The sequence below is a fragment of the Sylvia atricapilla genome, chromosome 2, assembly GCF_009819655.1.
Source record: "Sylvia atricapilla isolate bSylAtr1 chromosome 2, bSylAtr1.pri, whole genome shotgun sequence".
NCBI lineage: Eukaryota > Metazoa > Chordata > Aves > Passeriformes > Sylviidae > Sylvia > Sylvia atricapilla.
Genome location: NC_089141.1, coordinates 29,832,020 through 29,852,016, shown reverse-complemented (window position 1 = coordinate 29,852,016; position 19,997 = coordinate 29,832,020). Strand labels below are relative to the sequence as shown.

Genomic DNA, 19,997 nt, shown 5'->3' with positions numbered 1-19,997 from the left:
CAGCAACCTCTCCCTGGTTAAAGGCAGTTATTCTTTCTTGTTGAAAAGAACTGCAGACTATCCCCTGCCAGTGCTTTGAAAGAACAATGTCGATTACTGAGCATTGAAATTTGAGATGGGAGGGGCAGAAAATTCCATCACTTAGCTGAAAAGTGAAATTACAGAGTGAGTGTGCTGTGAACCATGCACACAACATGGTGTATCTTAAACAATTGAAATCTCATGTTGTATACATAGATATCATCTTGCAAATGATGCATTTGCAATACACCACTGCAATGTTTCCTTTCAAGTGAACAAAGTGCTCCTTGGTAATAACAGTTGCCAAATTCCTTTCTTTCCTAAACCTCTTTTATCTTGGTCAGGCAAATGTAGTTCACTGCACATCGAACTGGTTTAATAGCCAGAGCTGACAATACTTTGTACTTTATTGAGGCTGCTGTAGTTCTGGAACGCTCAAACTGACTTGACTACAAGGATGCGTGGAAACAACTCATCATACACTTTGTGAGATTACTGTCTAAAAAGATGGGAAGAGAAGGAGAGGAAAGCTTTCCTTAACCATGTAATACCCCTTCCCACATATAATCAAAGTCAGGAACAAAGCAAAAGAGGATTCATCACATGCCTAATGTAGTTGAATTAAGCAGCAGAATGGAGTATTCCTTTCACATTTGTCCTGCATAAAATTGTTCATAAATTGCCTTTCTGAGGGGCAGATGAGAAGGCCAGCTGCTCCCACCTAAGGCTGATGTGCAACAGTGAACAAGAGCAGTCTGTATTGAATATATGTCCTTGCAACTGAGTTTCAGCAAAATGAGATGAAAGAGAACAGGACTTAAGCAAGAAGTTTCAAGGTAGAGTGAACAGGAAAAGGCTATTGTTTCTGAGGAACTGAAATCAGCACCTTCTTTGGGAAAATCAGAGCAGAGGACAAAAGGAACATAATGTGGCTGGTGTGGAGAATGGAATAAGGAGAAGGCATCATCTGAAAGGCGCTGGAGAAGGCTTGAAGAGCAGTGATTACAAAAACTGTGGTCGTGGAGGCTAAGGTTTGGTCCTTGATTCCTTCTTCTTCCTTGGGGAACCTGTTCTGTATCCATGAGTCCGTCCCATCCAGCTCTGCCTGACAGTTTCCAAATTTAGCTCTGAAAATGATTAATCCTGGGATCCATCATGCCACAGCTTGAGCTTATCATCTTCCTCTTCTTCCCTTTATCACAGGGAAGAAATCCTGTATCTATATGGACTTGAGAGTCAGCTGACTTTGCTGACAAGGACAATTAAAAACAAGGACAATTAAAAATCCTTTTTTGAATCCTTCATAAATGATACAAATTTCAGAGGACAGATTTACCCAGCTTTAATTACAAGGAGTTTGGAAACAGTAGAGACCAATTTTACATTGTGGCTGGTGATGAATTGAATCCATCAGAGGTGATAACCAAAAATGGGGGCTGGACATTCAGTTAGAACTACAGAATTGTTAAAGTTGGAAAAGACCTCTAAAACTCTTTTCATCAAGTTCAGCTATTTACCCAGCACTGCCAAGTCCACCACTAAGCCAGATCCCTATATTCCACATCCATACATCTTTTAAATTCCTCAAGGGATGGTGACTGAGTCACTTCCCTAGGCAGCTTGTTCCAGTGCTTAACAGCCCTTTCAGGGGAGTAAGTTGGTAGCTGATGGTATGACATGAACTAAATCAGGGAAATAGTCTCAGTGTGGCATTCTGGGCTCTGAGCAAAGCAATTGAAACCCATAAAGTTGGGAGTTAACCCAGAAAAAAACAGGGGACTTATCTGTATGCCAATGAGGTCCACAGAAGAGGCAGTGTCAAGGAAAGTCTGGCAGCAGGTCAGGGATAATGATAAGCAATCTAAGGTCAATGATACTTCTGAAAAAAGACGTTGTACATTGTAAAATCAGAATGTAAGAAAATTATGAGTTTGTTTAGTGAAAAAAGGTATCAGAGACACAAAGCGAGAAGATAGTCTAACCTAAGGGCACTTTTTGTTTATTTTAAACACTCATAGGAGAATACAGTTAACAAGCTGGGCATCATCCATGTAAAAGATTTGGTTTTGGCAAAGCAAACAGCAACATATCCCAGTGAAGACTGTGTATAAAGAATGTAAATCACATGCTGGGCTCTTGTGCTCCTTTTTGAAGTGATTTTCCATTTGTTTTGATGTGGTTTTTGTTGTCTGTCCACAGCGTCCTGCCCAGTGCTGTGCAGTGGAAACGGGCAGTACATGAAAGGAAGGTGCCTGTGCCACAGTGGCTGGAAGGGAGCGGAGTGTGATGTCCCGACCAACCAGTGTATTGATGTCTCCTGCAATAACCATGGCACGTGCATCATGGGCACCTGTATCTGCAACCCAGGGTACAAAGGCGAGAGCTGTGAAGAAGGTATTTGCAAGATGCATTCAATTAGCCTTTTGCTTTGATTGTTGTTCTGTAATTATATGGATGGAGGCAATTCAGAATTGGACTGGCACTTAAACAGAACAGTAATAGGCACCTTAGAGATACAATAGATGGATACAACATAAAAATGATATGTTGTCATAACTTCTCGTTAGCTATCATACTTGTTCAATAATTGGATGAAAAGCCATCAAATGCTTCAGATAGAAGAATCTAGTTGAAAGACCAGAACATCTAATCATATGTTCGAATGTTCTTATTAAAGCATCGTTTCCATTTACACATCTAAACGTATAATTACTTTTACAGTGCTTTCTTCTCTGCTGTGCTATGCCAAGCCAATTTCACTTGCTTACATACACAGAATGGTGGTGTGTGAGAGAAAGTCCCTGATCCTTGTCAGCTTTAAAAGCTTAGAAATGCTCAGGACCTGAATTAAATTCTGCTTCAAAGTCAGATATTATTTTAATGGCTCTTCCACAGCTTTTTTCTCACATTAGCCCCCAAACATTTCTCATTTACATTTAGATTTATGGCTGCTTTTAGGATTTATCTTTAATCTTTTTGTGTAGGAACTCACCTGCCAACATAAACCTTTATCTTCCTGAGTCTGACTGCTTCTTACTGGTAATGAAAAACTGGACAGTTTTGCAAGTGTATAAATCATTCAGAGTATAAAAATATATCCAAAAGTGTATTATTTAAGGAATACTGTTCAAAACTTTTGAAAACTACTCTCAGAAGTCAATGCTGGTGACCTGATAAATAATTATTCTTAAATTGCGCTTCTACAAGTACATATGTTAGGCCTCTTCAGCACTTGATAGATTAAAGACGTCATTTGATGCATTTGAGAATGACAATGGCTTGAATTAATTTATGGTTGTCTTCATGTATGCAGGATAAAGATTTATCTGAAATGGCTTTATTTTATAGGCAATGAAAATAGGCTGAATTGGATTCAGACATTCAAATGGCATCCAATCTAGCAATTCTTTTGATGTGTTAAACGTACTGGAGTGGGACATCTCTGATGAGCATGGCTTCAGTAAATGTTAAGAGATGAAGACAGTATCAGCTTTTATAACAATAAGGCATCTCTTGAGAAAGCCTCATTTTGGCTTAAAGCACAATTCAGTGAAGCTGTGGGGCATGCAAAACCTGAAGATTGTGACTACTGAAGTATCTTTAAAGCATCTCTGTAGACCTCCTATTTACCAGATCATATCTTTACTGGATAAACAGAAATGAAAAGATCCTGATTTTGCCTCCAGCCAGAAGTGTTTAATGTGTGTAAATCAGAGTGAGATTTGCCCTTTTTCTAACAGGAACCTTTATTTCCCTGGTCACGTTTAAAGCAGAAAGGCCAGGCACTGCTCAGTTATTTTATGTTATCACTGTAGGGGGACAGTGTCAGTCCCACGAGGTCAAAACTTGAAAAAGGAGGAAGAACAAAGAGAACATGTTTTTTCTTATGGGCTGTTTAGTATTTTTCCAAGCATGCATGTTTTTGATATTCAAGGCATAATTTGTATTATGTTGTGAGGGGGGGAAGCAGCTCAGGAATATGCCATGTGGGAAATCTTGAGAATATATGTACAGATATTTAGATTTAGTAAAAAAGTTGATTTATACTATTTTTTAAATTGCTTTTACTCTTTAATTTCTCTTTTAAGAAGGGCCATCTGGTATTGATTACTTTTTATTATTTCTCAGTCCTTGTAGCTTCACTGTTTGGTCCACGTTTATAATGGGTTTTCATTCCAGAGTTTCTTCTGTCTTTTCTTTTTCCCCCATAGAAGTTCAGCAATGTTTATAAAACATCAGCCAACAATCCTATGCAAGTTTTTCTTTTCTCCTTCCTTAGTTTATTGGCCCATATTTTATAAGGCATGGCCTAAGCCAGCGAGACATTGCAGGGAGGGGAGCAAATTTAAGCAGTGAAATATGAGAAGTTACTCTTTGGGCACCGAATAAGCCTAATAACTTGTGTGACCAATGAAGCATGAAGCATATTGGGGAAAAGTGTAGAAGAGGCACTAACCTTGCTTGCTGCGTGATTTATCTCCCTGGCAATGATTCTGCACAAGGCTAAACTATAAACAGGGCATTTTCCAACCAAGAATGTTACCATTTGGGACATTTTCCAACCAATAACACAGACATGTGCCTATTTTTTTTCTTTTCCAGGTATACTAGATCTTGTCTGCTCTGCCCTCATACCCAGCTCCTCAACTCTGCATCTCCCAGAGCTGAGCAGCTAAATTTGTCAAGCAGAACTCCCTAAAAATATACCATTGTACTCCAAATCCACTAAGCAATTGATTAAGAAGAAAGTAGAAGCCTGTAATCCTGTCCCAGGGCCCTTCCGATGGTGCAGAAAGCCTAAAGAGATAGAGCTAGTGAGGCTGAGATTAAAGTAGCCATTGTGTGTGACATTTTCTGAAAGGGCTCATTTCAACATGAAAAATGGCCTTGGGATTATGATAAATGGGGGGTTCTGACATGCACATTCCCCTCCTATAATCGTCTGTGTTAGCGCTGAGATAGCAGATTGTCTGCCTCCTGTGATGGAGGCCCCTGTAAAACTCACCTTTTTCCCAATTGACCTTCAGAGGGGATGATTAATTGCCTGGAGGTAGCCTCTTGTCAGTTAGCCTGTGATCTTTGTTCTCTATGTTCAAACCATCTGCTGAGAACGGACGAGGCTGCTACTCCATCCCTTAGTCCTTTTCATACTTATTACTGCTGAGAAAGAACAGGGCCAGGGCTTCAAGGGTCTCATGCTAAAATTGGCACCCTCGCTCCCAGCTTGCTAACAGTGAAGGAGATTTATGGACTCATCCTTTCCAGCCTCTTAAAATTTTTGAGGATTGTTCCAGCTATGAGCAGAGCTCCAGGAATCAAACAAAAAAGAAAATTCTCTCTCATGCCTTGGGATAGTAATAACTGAGCCATTACTTGTCAGACTGAGGAGGGTTTGAGAATCCAGGGAATTATCAGAGCAGCTGTTGTGTTTCCTTTTAAGGTTTCTGGATCTTAAACAGGTCAGTGGAATTCTTACTAGTTTTTCAAGGGGTAAAAACCGAACCACAAACCTGCCGTGTGTGCAGTGGCCATGTTCTGCTCTGCTCTATCAGAGCCAGAAGCTGGACAGTTTTCCTGTGCTTCTTAGCCCGACTGACACTTGTCACCAGTCCCCAGGGAACTGCCACACACCGTTTCAAAAGATGGGAAGAATTTCTCTAGGCTGCCTTATCAGCTTTTATCTATAAATAGACAATCGACTCCTCCAGTCAGTTTTTCTGGGAGGGAGTCTGGTGCATTTCATATTTTTTGATTGCTGGGTGAAATTCCCCTGTGGGCAGAGCAGCTGACAGTTGCCTACAAAACACAACTCCTGGAATCAGGGAGGAAGTGCAGTTGGTCTTTTGGTGTACATTGTTATACACCTAACTAAAGGGTCTCCAATCTTGTTAGGAAAGTGCCTCTTTAGGGGGCAGGGCGGGGGGGGGGGAAGTAAATCTCAGACATTTAAAAAAGAGTATTAATTGATCAAAAATAAAACCAGAGGAACACTATTATTAAAAAAGGCATGATTTTGTTTTAATCCCTATTCCAGAAAAAAACTTCTATGGATATATTTCAATATGAAATTTCTTTAAGTCTCCATGAAACCTGGATAGATTTAAGCACATTCTTCAATTTAAGCATGTATTTTGCTGAATAAGAATGTCAGCTTCTGCTGAACCTTTATGCAAAATTCTCTCTCAGAAAACTAGGGCTCAGCTTCAAATTCATTAGTAATAGTAATTTAGGTTATTCTAATAGAATAAATGAAGACACACTATGTGTGCAATAGAATATTATTCTATTCTTAATTAATATTAGCCTGTTCCTACCAGAAAGTTCACTTATTAGTGCAGACCTGCATACAAGAATGGATTTCATTGCTATATTTTTCTCTAGTTTTCATGTAGGTGTTTTAGGTCTCACTGCCTTTTAGGGCCACTGACTTCTTGCATGAAGCATCTGTTTTGTTCACAGCAGGGCTTTTTGGTTGAAACCTTGAGATACTGTGTAAATATGTGTGTGTAGATGGCAGTTTGATAAGCTTTTTTCCTGAACTTCCCATTTGCTTTCTCTGTCTGCTTCCTCTTCCTTCTCACAGTTGACTGCATGGATCCTACCTGCTCAGGGCGAGGCGTGTGCGTCCGAGGAGAATGTCACTGTTCAGTTGGCTGGGGAGGAACAAATTGTGAGACCCCAAGAGCCACTTGTCTGGATCAGTGCTCTGGTCATGGGACCTTCCTCCCAGATACTGGGCTCTGCAGCTGCGATCCCAACTGGACTGGCCACGACTGCTCAATCGGTAACGTCAGCACTGACTTACTCTTGGTCTTTAGTTAAACTTTGTGAAATACTCAGATCTGCAAAAAAATGCTACAGATGTATTCCATGACCAGAAGGAGAAATTCAATAGCTCAGCTACATAAATAATTCTGCTACCATTGCTGAGCATGGAGTAATATCATAAATAACTCCATTAAAGCCACCTAGGCTTGCAATTGTTCATTATATGGCTGTAAACGTAATTGATGGTCTACATATAGCTTCTTGTTCTGGTGATAGTTCTTGATGAACCCCAGTAGCCACTAAAGGGTCTGTTTTGATTTTTAGGATAGGACTAAATAATCTTTCGTGACTGTAAACAAGAAGGAAGATTTGGTAGTCTGTCAGATCTCCTTTCCCTTCTGAATTCAAAGCTTGTGTTTTTCTAGGCTAGAGGAGGATGAGTGCCTCATGAGGTTCATATTTAAAGACTGTCGTCTACCAGCTAAAAAATAAGTTTACTGAGTAAAAGTATTTATTAGTACAAGCAGCTACCAAGAAGACACATTTTTATGGGCAGTTTTGTGTAGAGGTTTGAAACAGTGACCTTCATTCCTCCTCTGAATGGGCATCTTGCTCAAAATCTGCATCAGGTATGTGAATTAAAGACTAAAGAAAACCTGTTCAGGACCCTTTTCTTCCAAATACAATTAGCTCTTAGAGGCCACACTGAGAAATAGTGGAATACATAAATAGTCAAAACCTATGGAGCATCAGTCCTCTTAGGCTTTTGTCCTTTACTGTGTGCCCATAAAAAAAGAGACCTCAGCAATAACAGTTTCTATACCTTACACAACTGGAGTGGAACTAGGCCAGAAATCCAGGGCATCTCAGTATAGGCAGTGAAATGAAAGGAGTTTTCAGCAAAGCAACCCAAAAGAAAAAAAAAAAAAAAAAAGCTATTAGGAGAGTGGATATAGTAGAAAAATTATATAAACAACATTTTCACTGAGGAATTGCTATCATGAGTAAAAAAATCATGTTAAATGTTTGCAAGCATTTTAAGAGAGTAATTTCCAAGGATGAGGCAAACCAAATAAACTGGTGCTAAGAACATAAGAAAATCCTTTTGACAATCATCATTTAGTCTGGATGTTAGAAGTTTGTCATAAAGTAATATTGACTGGACTAAAGAATAAGTAGAAGAAGAGCCCTACTCTACTTGCCTGGGGCTGAAACTAGGTTGATCAAAAGTTTTGCAGACGTAGGTAGGGCAGACGTAGGTAGGGAAGTTGCCATTCATTGAAGGAAAGAAAAATTTGGTGCCAGGCTTTTCCTTTCCCCATGTTACCATCTTCAATTCCATACTCTGTGGGTTTATTTTTAAAAGCACCATAAGGGGAAAGGTAGCCATGTATTTGTAGTTTGTAGCATAGTTCATAATTGAGTAATTGTTCTGTGTTTATACAGAGGTTTGGGGATTGCAGGGATGGGTTTGGAAAAATGTTTATTTCTGTGTGCAAATAGAATTCAGTTTCCCATTGTTAACCTGCAGGGTCATGTACAGATGATTTATAAGCTTTCCTTATACTGCTTTTATAAATCCATCTAGTGCAAACTTTCTTTGGCAGCATGAAGTTATTTGACACAAACTTGAGCATCATTCCAAGACCTTTTTCCTCACTGAGCTGCTTGTAACATTCAGGTTATTGTGCCTCACAGCTAAAATCACAGCTAAGGTGATTTGTAAACTTCCATTTCTAGCCCAGACCTTTCCACTGAATTGATGACTTGATTTGAAAGACAGATTTACTCACAGGATATGTGGTACTTTTCTTGCATCATTAAAATAGAGTGAGCAGGCATGCTGTTGCATGTAATAACACACTGCCCAGACCACTGGGGTGGAGGTTCTGTAGGAGGATCTAAAAGGGACAGATTTTTATTGTCGTATAAAACAGGACCAAACAGGAAAGAACTAAGTACTTGCAGAAATCACCCTCAGCAAAGCAGTTAGGACTGTGTTCAGTCCCAGTGAAATCTGTAGAACTGTGCCCACGTGGATTTGTGCCAAAGGCAGCCCCTTTCATAAGCCATATGGGGAAGCATACCCTGGAAGCAGCGTAATTATCTGGAAATCCAGAATTTGAGCAGGCACAGTGGATTTTCCAGCTCTTACCACTTGAAGTTAAGAATAGTACCTGTCTACAGTGCTGTATGCTGTATTCATTTAGGTTATCAGGCAGTATGGAAGCAGTAGCTGAAGTCTGTGGATTGTCATATATAGAAAGTAAAACTAGAGCCTCTTTGAACCTTAGACTGCATCTTTCAGCTAGGTAGGTAGATTTTACCTGCCTTTAAGTAGTAATCTTAGAGAACACATTATTGGGTAAAACCCTCGCTTTTCACAAAACAATATTACAGAGATTTGTTTCCTGTTTATATTATCTATTTTCATTCCACTTAGCCTTCATAGACAAGCTGTGCTAGTTCAATCTCTTGTGAGAGATTCCCGTTCTGAACTGCATTGTAAGAAGAAGTAGTTACACGGTTTGGGTTTTTTTGTTTGTTTGTTTGTTTCTGTGTCTGCCCACTGCCAAAATATGCTGGGACAGGGCTGCTGCCATACTACCTCAGAATTGTCACTCAGGGGAAAATGCTTCTCAAACATATTCCACGCTTTCATGTAAGGGACAGTTTTGTAGGATTCATTCTTCCTTCAATATACACTGGGGTTTTTTGCCAATTTGCAAATACCAGAAAGAGTATCTTACAGAAAGATACAGAAATAATTCCAGAGATAACTTGTACTGAGGAATAAAAGTATTTTGATTTCTCTATAGGATAATTAAATCACTTCCCTTTTGCATCTTAGTATACTGTTGCACAAATTCAAAGAAGTCCTCTATAGACCCAGTTCAGCTGAAAAACTCCAAGGCAATGCTTGGTACAAGAAAGGCGATTAAGGAACCACTGATCCTAACCCCATTCCTCCAGTCTGCTATCACAGATCCTCTATATCCTAAGCTTTTGTGGGGGCTATCTGCCTTCACCTCTTATGGGCCCTGTCTGGCAATTAATGAAGCCATTATAGGGCAGGTCTCTTAACCTCTTATTGTCTGAGTGTAGTGGGAAAAAGGAAATGGCCTGTGCTGCAGTGTAAAATAGAGCTTGCTGTGTGAAACAGTCTCACTCCTGACCTATTTAAACTGGGGCAACTATTTCTGGCTAATCAAGAGGCAGCACACCACATACTATAAGACATGTTTGCTGACTGTAATAAAATGAATAGGTGAGTCATGTCATCTGCACTGGAGGAATGCACCATTTACCAGAGGGATCTCACTGATGCATCAGTATAATCTCAGGTCCATCAAAACAGTATTAGGCTTTGATGCAAAATCATTATTAAAGGAATTAATGATTCCTTCACTCTCCTCAAATTTGAATCAGTGATTTTCACACTGTTCTGTCTTTGGTAGTTGACATCTTCATATGCACAGTGTTCATTCAAATCATTGCAAAGTTGAATATACAAAGCAGCAATAGAAATTATGTTCTCTGTCTTAAGTGTACTGATTTTTTCTGGGCAGTTGACAGTGGTTGTAGATTGACCTGCATGCAGATAAGGATTCCTTCTCCATCACTCATTCATAATGACTCATGCAGTTTATGCACGGTTGATATCCAGGCAGTACTTCAGACTCTTAAAAACACACTGGAGAAGAGCAGTAATAGGAATAGTACTTTGTATGTGCTAGTCCTGAATTGCCAGTGGAGACATAAAATCATGGGCTGTACATTTAATGATAAGACTTAGAAACTGGAAGCTGGGGCTCAGTAATGAAGTAAGAAGTTAAAATGTCTTACATCACATTTTGAAAAGACTGAGAGATCATGCCTGGCCAGAGACTGAGGCTGAGGTTGCAGGACCATATCTCACGAAATCTAATACTTTGGTCCTCTCATCACTTCTGCTGCTAACATGGTTTTCTGAGGATACGGCATTTGACTTTATGATTGTCTTTTTGTCCCCACTGCAGCAGGGATGAAATGCTGATTCCCAGTGACTTACTGACTCACTTCGTTATAAAGGACTATGATCACAAAAATATTTAGGCATTAAAAAATTGCCTTAAGCAAGTGCAAATTATCAAGCTTTGCTAAAGGGTTGTGGAGAACTCTTTGCTAAAGAAGAGAATATGGCAGGTATTCCTGGATAAACCTGGCCTCCAAAACACAGTGGGGAAATAGTGTGGGTAGCTACAGGGTAGCAAAAGTCCAGGTATTTACCCACCTCCCATGACTTTCAGTAGGTTGAGAAGTTGGATTTAAAATAAAACAAGCATGGAGTGTGAATCCATGTCTCCAGTTACAGGGAAGCCATATTCTTATAAATTATTGGACAGTGAATTGAAGTCAATGGAAAAGCTCCTATTTACTCTGAAGGAGTATGGATCAATTGAAGGCTATTCACAAACAATGGTTAGATTTAAGACCCTGTATCAATTAATGTTAATGACTGAATTCTTTAGTATCAGTTTAGTTGTATAAATTAACAATGGCGAAAGTCTTTCAGGTAGCACCCAACAGAGTTCCCCACCACAAAGTTGGTACAGTTCATTGAAACAGGCATCTTTTCCCTATTCCAATTAATGCATAAGGAGACCATGAAGAATGAACTTTTTTTAAAGAGTTAAGTTGAAGTAAATGCACTTTTACATTGAAATCTTTTTTCACCAGGCGTTGTGCAGGGGACTATTGCACATACGCACACAAACACACATACACACGGTCATAAAAGCAGCTCTCATACATTTTATCAGACAATGTCGTATCCTATTGTTCAAACAACACCAGGGCTAACACAACATGTGTGATAAAATTTGATTTCCTTGGGCTTACTGGTGCCAACTTTTGAAAACATATGTGCCGTGCCCAAGGCCACCAAGATAAAAATCCATCTTTAGAAAATGTTTGTATAGGTTTTCCTTTAAACAGTCATTTTCTTCAGGGGTAAAAATGTCTCTCTAAAAGATGGATATAACATCAGCTCTGACATGATACAGGCTTGTACCCTACTACGGACCAAGACCCCTTTTAATGCCTAAGAAGTTGCTGATTTGTCTTTTTCTTAGCTTTAAACACACAGGGAAGAACAAGAGAACTAAACCTTAGGATGCAACACTTGAAATGGATAAACATCTTCATCACTTCAGAAAAGCTCACCAGGCTTATCTATGCAATCAAAGGCCACCTTGAATGCTCTTCCTTCAGCTTGTAACTTGTTCGTCTCACTACCCTGGCAGAGCTGTGAGAAACTTTAGTCTGGGGTAATTGAAACTTGGGTAGCACAGTGTCTTCAAAACTGGTTCTTCAGAAGATACCATCAAAATCTGTTCTGGCTCAATACCTAAATTGCAGACTCATCCCTGAAAGCCTTACTTTGGTCCTTTAATGGCCGTTGAAAGCCAGGAAATGTTTTGTACCAGCAGGAATTTCATCCTCTGCCTTGCAGAAGCATAACATGCTGATTTCTGAACTTGTGATCTTCCCCATTTTGTATGACAAGAAGTAACTTTTCTCTCTAAGGGAAAAGTATGTACAGCCCAGTGCACACACAAGGCTCTCACAGGCTCTGCCTGGCAGATACCCACTTTGTAGATTGTGAAGAAATTAGTGAATCTAGAAAATCAACAATGTTAATAAGATCTGTCATTGTGAAAAACATGATTTTTTTTATGTAGTTGAGTTCATGACTACAGATTTTAGCCTACCCATTGCCAAGATGAACTTAGCCTCTAAAGTCTTCTAAGCTTTTTATTAAAAATGCAATAAAAGACTAAAATCTGCCCAAACCTTTGAAATGAAAGTATTCAGGGAGGCTTTCATTTGAATATCCTTTTACTCCCTTTCCTTTTGTTTATTAAAAATGTATGTAAGGAGACCCTGATGTGGTGGAAAAAAGATAATAGTTGAAACGGGCTGCAGTTATTTTTGTGGTGATTCCAGTTCTTCAAAAGTCTGAGTGTCTTTGTGCTCAGCAGATAAAAGGGACATAATAAAGGGAGGGAGAGAACTCCCACTAAGATAGAAAATACAACTTACCTTTCAAATATGGATTCCTACTTAAAATCTGATAGCTCAGAAATTGTTTTAGGACATTTCCCTAGCCAACCAGAAATGCATCAAACTTCTGTCAGCTCTGGGATGTGTTTAGGGTCTTACTTTTAACCACTTCTCTGCAGCAGTCCATGCAGTCTCGGTCAGACACAATGACAAAGGGAAGATTGAAGAAACTGAAAACGTGTGTTCTAGCTGCCATTTCAGACTTGGCCACAACCAGTGGAAGCAATGATATCATCAGTCTGTCTCTGACCATTAGATCACAAAGCTCTTGCTCTGATTAGGTCATGTCTCAGGCTGAGAATAGTGTGTGTCCAGTTGTGTAACAAGCAGTCCCTGGTTCTCATTGACCTTAGGCATTCTGTGATGAGCAAAGCTTTTCTCTTGTATCAACAGTAATCAGTGAAAATTTATGGACCCCTACAAAGGGCAGTGGGAAGACTGTTCCATCCCCTATTTGTTTTCTACAATGATTAGGGCTAATTCCCACCATGCCAGTTTCAGTTCAACATTCTTCCCTATCTCCAAGTGTGACCTCAGCAGTCAGACCATGAGCTCAAAAGTTCTTTTTGTTTCAGTCAATTATGCTTTGTGTTGCAGACTTTTCTGACTGAAAACAGCAATGTTATACTGGAGTCAGTGGGGCTTATGTTAATGTGACTAGTTTGAAAAATTTCGCACCACCACAAGGTACTAAATTCCATGTTTAAAACACAGTACTGTTAAAATATCATGTTTTGAGGATGACTGAGCAATTAGCATGTTTGCTTGTATCACTGAGAACTTATTCTTTGTATCACTGGGTCTCAGATGACCAAATTTTGTCCTCTTCTCTGACTTTGACTTTGAAAGGATCCTTTTAATTTTTGAATCTAGACCTCTGCTGCTGACTTTTCCTACTTTTAACGAGCCCTGCAATATCAGCAGGGCGGATACTTGTGTGGAGTCAGTCTCTGCCATGAGCTACCTTGATTGTGCTGGATAAAGCCACTCATGGCTCAGCAAGGACAGTTGTAGGTTCCATGTCATGGCTTCTCCACTAGCATTCAGTCAATTCCATGCTGTTGTTGGTAGATACCTCCTGTGACTGTGACCTTACACTCCAACCCAGTTAGAGGTCATCACAATCAGAGTTCCTGCAAAGGTATATTGGATGTTTTCAGCGTCATCAAATCATATTTGAGACATTGAACTAGGCTGCCCAGAGAAGGTATGGGTGCCTCATCCTTGAAGGTGTTCAAGGCCATTTGGCTGGAGCTTTGAGCAACATGTTCTGTTGGAAGGTGTCCCTCCCTATGGCTGAGGGGTAGAACGAGCTAGTTTTTAATGTCCTTTCCAACCCAAACCATTCTGTGATTCTATGTATCATTCTAAGTTAGAATGTCCAAGGTTAGGTAATAAGGAAAATAGTCTGTAAGTCAGTAAAACAGAATAATAACAAAACCAAGCAAGAAAAAGACAATATAAGACCAATGATTGTCATATAGTGGATTGCAGTCTACTAAAGGCCACAAATACATGATTTAATAAGCTGTCTGAAGTGGATGCCCTGGAATTAGTATATTCTCTCTGCCTCTTCCAAATGACAAGATGTTCTAAAAACTATCATGGCAATTTGCACTAATGAGGACCTTCTAATGATGTTGACAGATGAAAGTTAGAAAGTTCTTAGGAGAGAGCTCTGCTGCTTTTCAGTAAAGGTGATACTTTCAGATCAGTGTTGAGGTATATGGACAGCATAGCAAACAAAATCTTTCTGGAACAGCTACTGCTGCATCCCATTTGTGTGGATAGACAGACATCTAACTTCTGGATATGTCAGCCCTTCATGTTTCATATGTGTTCTGTGTCTCCTTTTGAAGAAGATGAATAACACTAGAATTTCTAAGTTCTTTGGCAAAATGTTATCTGGAGAAAAAGGAATCCATATTGGGGCTGAGCTGTGAGTAAGGGAATCCCAAACAAATCTAGCTTGTGATCACTTCAGTACACACATTTGTAAATGATCTGTTGAATTTATTTTAGAAAAAAAAAAAAGTACAGAATTGGAAAAGAAATCAGTTCTTTTTAAGCATGAGCAAAACGTTTTTCTGCTGTCAAATTATCTCTTCCTTATGCACAGAGGGGAAATTAAAACTAGCCCAGAGAAGAATGCTTCTTAGGAACTTCATTTAATATATTAGGAATTATTTCTTTTCTGGGAAGCTTTAACACATCCCAGAAAGCCTAGAGATTCAATTAAGCATCAAAGAAAAAAATACAATCCTACGCTTTGGGATATTTATTTTTATTCAACAAATCTCTGTTCCAGGACTGAAGCCTGACAATACCTGGTATTTCATGTCCTGCTATTCAACAACAAGACACACTTTAAAGTAGAGTTCCTCATAATAAGTAATGTAAGTTTGACTTGAGCACAAAGGTAAATCACAGCCGTAGAGGACATGCTTTAGACACAACATGATGGTCAGTCCTTAGCATTTAAAGCAAGGATGAAAATAGAGTGTAAATACTGTAGAAACTAGAAGCTGATAAAAATCACCACAGCAGTTTAATGTAATTTCATTGCACAAAATTACAACTTTCAAGGCAGGAACTGGAAGACCTTTATGCAAATATGAAGCAAGCTGAAATTGCACTTTGAAGTGCAATACTTTTTTTAAAGACCTCCCAGCTGTACCGGTGTACATTGTGCAGCTAATGGTGTACACTGTGCTCCTGTTCTCACTGTTACTGTTTCTGGCAAGAATTCCCAAGAATCCCATTGTGCTGGATCCTGAATGCTTATAGAGTTAGAGGCTCAGTCTTAGAGGACAGACATAAATCAGTTTAAGTATATTACTATACCGAAGTCCTTCATTACTCATTTTGGAGATGGAGAGTGCATTCCAGGCCAGTTATGAACACATGTCCTGGATCTGCTCAGCACCAGGTGAGCAGCTGCTCTGTGGACTATTTATTAATCTCCAAATAAGGCATCTCAGAGGCACCGTGGTTCCTGATTTGGATCTTCAGAGAGAAATGAGGCCTAGAAGGGGATTTGCAGAAGTCTTTCATTTAAACACAAAGCTGTTTATGCCAGCAAAGATACCAAGAAAATACCAGGGGAAAAATACCAGGAAAAAAATGGGGAAAAGAGCTGAAGTGGGGTTAATCTTTTCTGTCTTGTTGAGGGCCAGAGATGGGTCTTTTCTTTGATTAGGAATTGCCACCAACCTTTCTCCTAGATACAGCTCAACCACTTAGAGTAAAAACTCTCTACTCCTCTGTTCTGAATCTGTTTTATAATCCTTTGTGCATACCCAGTCTTTCCTGCAAGTGCAGACTTGCAGTTATCCCTCCTGCACGTGCATTAAAGACCTGTATTCAGTCCTTCTGCAAACTGGCAAGAACCAGCGTTCAGGCCAACTCAGATGTCCTGGTTAGGGTCACTCTGTAATGCAGGATATACATTCCCTAGAGCAGGCATTCTGGTATGCTCCTCAGGGCTTTGTGTTCAGGAGGTGAAAATTCAGGTGCTCAAGTCACACTTCAAAGCCATTACTGAAGGTCAATGTTCTTCTTGATGAGGAGTGATAGCAAAGCTGATGGATTCATTTTCAGTCTCCAGGGAGCTATGTTTTAATCTTGATTTTCTCATCCATGCAAAGAAAATAAATAGCTGTTACCTTTCAGTTACATTCATATTTCTGAGCTGTGTCAAACACATTGAGGCCTTTGAGTGGAGCAGAGAGTCATCTCAGTACCAGAAGTTTAATTGCAGTCATAAAAAGACAGGTTTTATATTTATAGATGTAAACAATAATAATTATTATTATTTCTACATTAGTAATATTTACATATTTTGTGTATGCTTTAAAAATAGATAAACAGATTATTTGTTTAAAGGCCTTAAATTATGCAGACATTGCCTTCAGTACATAATCTCTGAAGGTAAAAATATGTCGCTCGATTAATGACATGGACAGAACTTACACAATCATTCCCTGTTTGCTACTGAACCAGGATGGCTTTCAGAGGATTTCACACTACAGATCTGCTGCTGGCAGTGACAGAAAATCCACACCTCTTCTTTCAGGCTTTTTCTTGCTCTCTAGTTTGATCCTTTCCTTATAACATTTGTAAAAAGAACAATTTTAAAAGCTAATGTGCTTAATGTCTTCTTCAGTAACAGCAGAGGAGTTCATGTCACTACAGAGTTATCAAATCACAGGAATGAGAGTTTCATAAAACTGCAAAATGTGTTTCATTATGAAGACTGTCTTTAGCACTTTGCTGCTATCTAAATCATGCTGATCACGCACCTTCTGGTTTTTTCATCTATATCTTTGTATTTCTTGCTTTTCCCAGATATTCCCCATAAATTACCTTCTAAAGCAGCTCGTGAAAACAAGACTTAGCTCCTCACCAAACTCAGCCTTTTAGCTCTGTGCAGTGCCTCTCTCCTGTGCTTTTCTGGAAAAAAAAAACTGTCTGAGGCTGGAAATGGCCTCAAATGAGCCAACTTGAAATGGGGAAATCCAAGTTTAGGCAGATTTTTAATTATTAAATTTTCTATTAATATCTTGAAGGTCAGTGGAAGTGACCCAGTTTTCAGGAAGCTCTGAGCAATTTCACCTGATCTTATATTTTAGCACTAAATCCATATTTATTAAAGGATTTAGCAGACAGGTCAGAAGCAGCTAAATCTCTGATTCTGCATCACATGAATGCTAAAGAAAAATTTTCATCTGTGTTGCTCTTCTCTAAGCTGGAAAGCTTTAAACTGTTGTCAAGCCAATTTGAGGATATGTGGAGAATAGGGGTAAACATGTAAAAATGGATTTGCTAGAAATGAAGCACAAATTAACATCATTATCCCTTTCCCAACTCCACTCTTTAATGTAATGCGAAAACAATATGAAATTCTGAATGATGCTGTTTCCTGTGTTGGAGGCTCCTGTGTCTGTTCCATTAATTAAAAAGGGCCATGAACAAAGCACTGCACTGGTGGGTTAGTGTTTGATAGATTCCTTTTCCCACTTTTCTTATGAAATATCAAAGGCAACATACAGACTTTTTGTTCTTAAGGGGACAGATTTATGTCAGTTTTTAGCAGGATATGCAAAAAAAAAAAATAGAGAGAGAGAAAGAAGCAGGTACAGGTTTTTTATTAGTATGAGTAATTGCTTTAGTATTCTAACTTCTGAAGTGCTGTTAATGGACTGTGACCTTGTTATACCTGGCACAGTGCAAATGGAGAACAAAAAGGGTAATCTTGGCCTCAGATAGTTGAGATTCTTAAACTTTAAGTGAACAACAGAGAGACATGCTGATGGAGACAGAATAAAATTACATTACAGTTTTCGTCACCACACTGTGGAGAAGTTAAAGCATGTCAGCAGCCACTGTCAGAATTTTGGGTAAGATTCAAGATGGATTAGGATTTTTAAGAGAGCCTTGAGAAATTATGAGGCAGTTTTAATAGACCAGAGGGAAGTACCTCCCCTAATCGTGAGAAGATAATGAGAAAAAGAAAAATAATGTCTAAAAATTAGCCAGCAGGCAATTGAATCTGGAGTCATAGAATCACAAAATAGTTTGAGTTGGAAGAGACTTTAAAGGTCAGTTGGTTCCCACCCCCCTGCCATGGACAGAGACACCTTCCATTAGACCAGGTTGCTCTGAGCCCCGGTAATGGGCTGGTTTCTGGTGGGGATGAGCAGGTCCTGGAACTGAAGATAAGTAATTTCTTTTTTTATTATTGCCATGAAAAATAAGCAGAATCCTATTGGAATAGCATTATCCTTTCCTAAGAATAATGTTTATGATAACCTAAGACCTCTGGATGAACTACTCCAAGCTCAACAATGCCTTGGGCACTGTCTGCTCCAGAAATCCTCACTGAAAGAGATTTCAAGTGAATCATGCTCTGGAGCTCTCTTTCCTTTCTTGACCCACAGAAGGCAATTAAGCTCAGTTCAGTTCTTCAGGTAAGACTGACATAGCATAAGGTGAGACTCAGGCAATGCAAGACATCACTCCAAGTCAATAACGTGACAAAACCCCAGATGGGAACATTGATACGAACTTGATTCCTTGAAAAAAGTCTGCATCCATTAATCAGTTACCCTCCATCAGTGTCCTGTGGTGAGTACAAACATCAGGGAGCAAAATACAAGGTAATGCTCCAAGTCCAGGTGATTCTCACAGAGGTGCTTGGCTTGATTGTGCTGTTTCAGAACATTAACCCTCATATTTGCTCTTAGAATTGGGTACCAGATTTACTCATAGGATCCCCTCTCTTCAAGGAACTACAAACAGCTTTGAGAGCTGCACTCTGAGATGAGGTAAAACACAGTGCACCTCTAGGAAAGGATAAGGAGTGGCTAAGCTCTTCATACAAACACTGGATGAGATTAAAGATGAAAGGAAATATTTAGTCACCTTTGGGGAACAGCTGGTGTAAAAATATTTAACAGGCAGGTCTTTTATGCACAGGCAGAGTGTTCTAACTAAGCTTAAATAGGCAGGAGCAATATAGTGCAGCTGGCCAGTCTGTGAATAATGTAATAGGAGAATTAAAAGCTTTCTTCCTCATTTGCTCATGCAGCTCAGATGGTAGCTAATCATGTCCTTTAATTTTAACAACAGAATTGGGAAATGTACCAAAAAAATGCAGCTTGTAATAAGAACAGAGGTGACAAATTCTGTCCCTGGGACTGAATGACAAAGAAACTATTCACCTGCCCCTTTCTGTAAAACAGCCTTAGCTGTCTTATTCTGTCCAAAAAGACATGTATTTAAGTGGAAGCTTAATCTGAAATCCATTTTGATCATTTCTTTGAGTGCCACCAGAAAAGTAAAAGCTAGTCTGACTATTTAATCACCCATTAGAAACCTGTGAGCATTTAAGAGCTGTGTTGTAAAGAACCAGGGCATGTAGCAGGTTGTGTGTTGTAAGGTTATTTAAATTGTAGGGTACCCACCTATCTTTAAACTGGCAGCTAAATGGAAGATGTAGTTTTGAGAGTTCCTAGCTCCTGGTTTTCTGTCAGAAAAAATTAAACTACATTTTAGGGAGACTGTCATAATTAGTTTGCCTCACAAGTATTTTTCACAGCTGA

The 19,997-nt window shown here is 39.3% G+C and overlaps 1 protein-coding gene across 2 annotated transcripts in view; it reads left to right on the top strand.

Annotated features, from left to right (window-relative positions):
* TENM4 (teneurin transmembrane protein 4) overlaps positions 1-19,997 on the top strand; it is a 338,879-nt gene that overhangs the window by 193,781 nt on the left and 125,101 nt on the right. For both annotated transcript variants that reach the window (XM_066341254.1, XM_066341256.1), the window contains exons 10-11: positions 2,221-2,415; positions 6,605-6,805. In XM_066341254.1, coding sequence (XP_066197351.1) covers positions 2,221-2,415; positions 6,605-6,805 — 396 coding nt within the window. The remainder of the gene's footprint in view (positions 1-2,220; positions 2,416-6,604; positions 6,806-19,997) is intronic.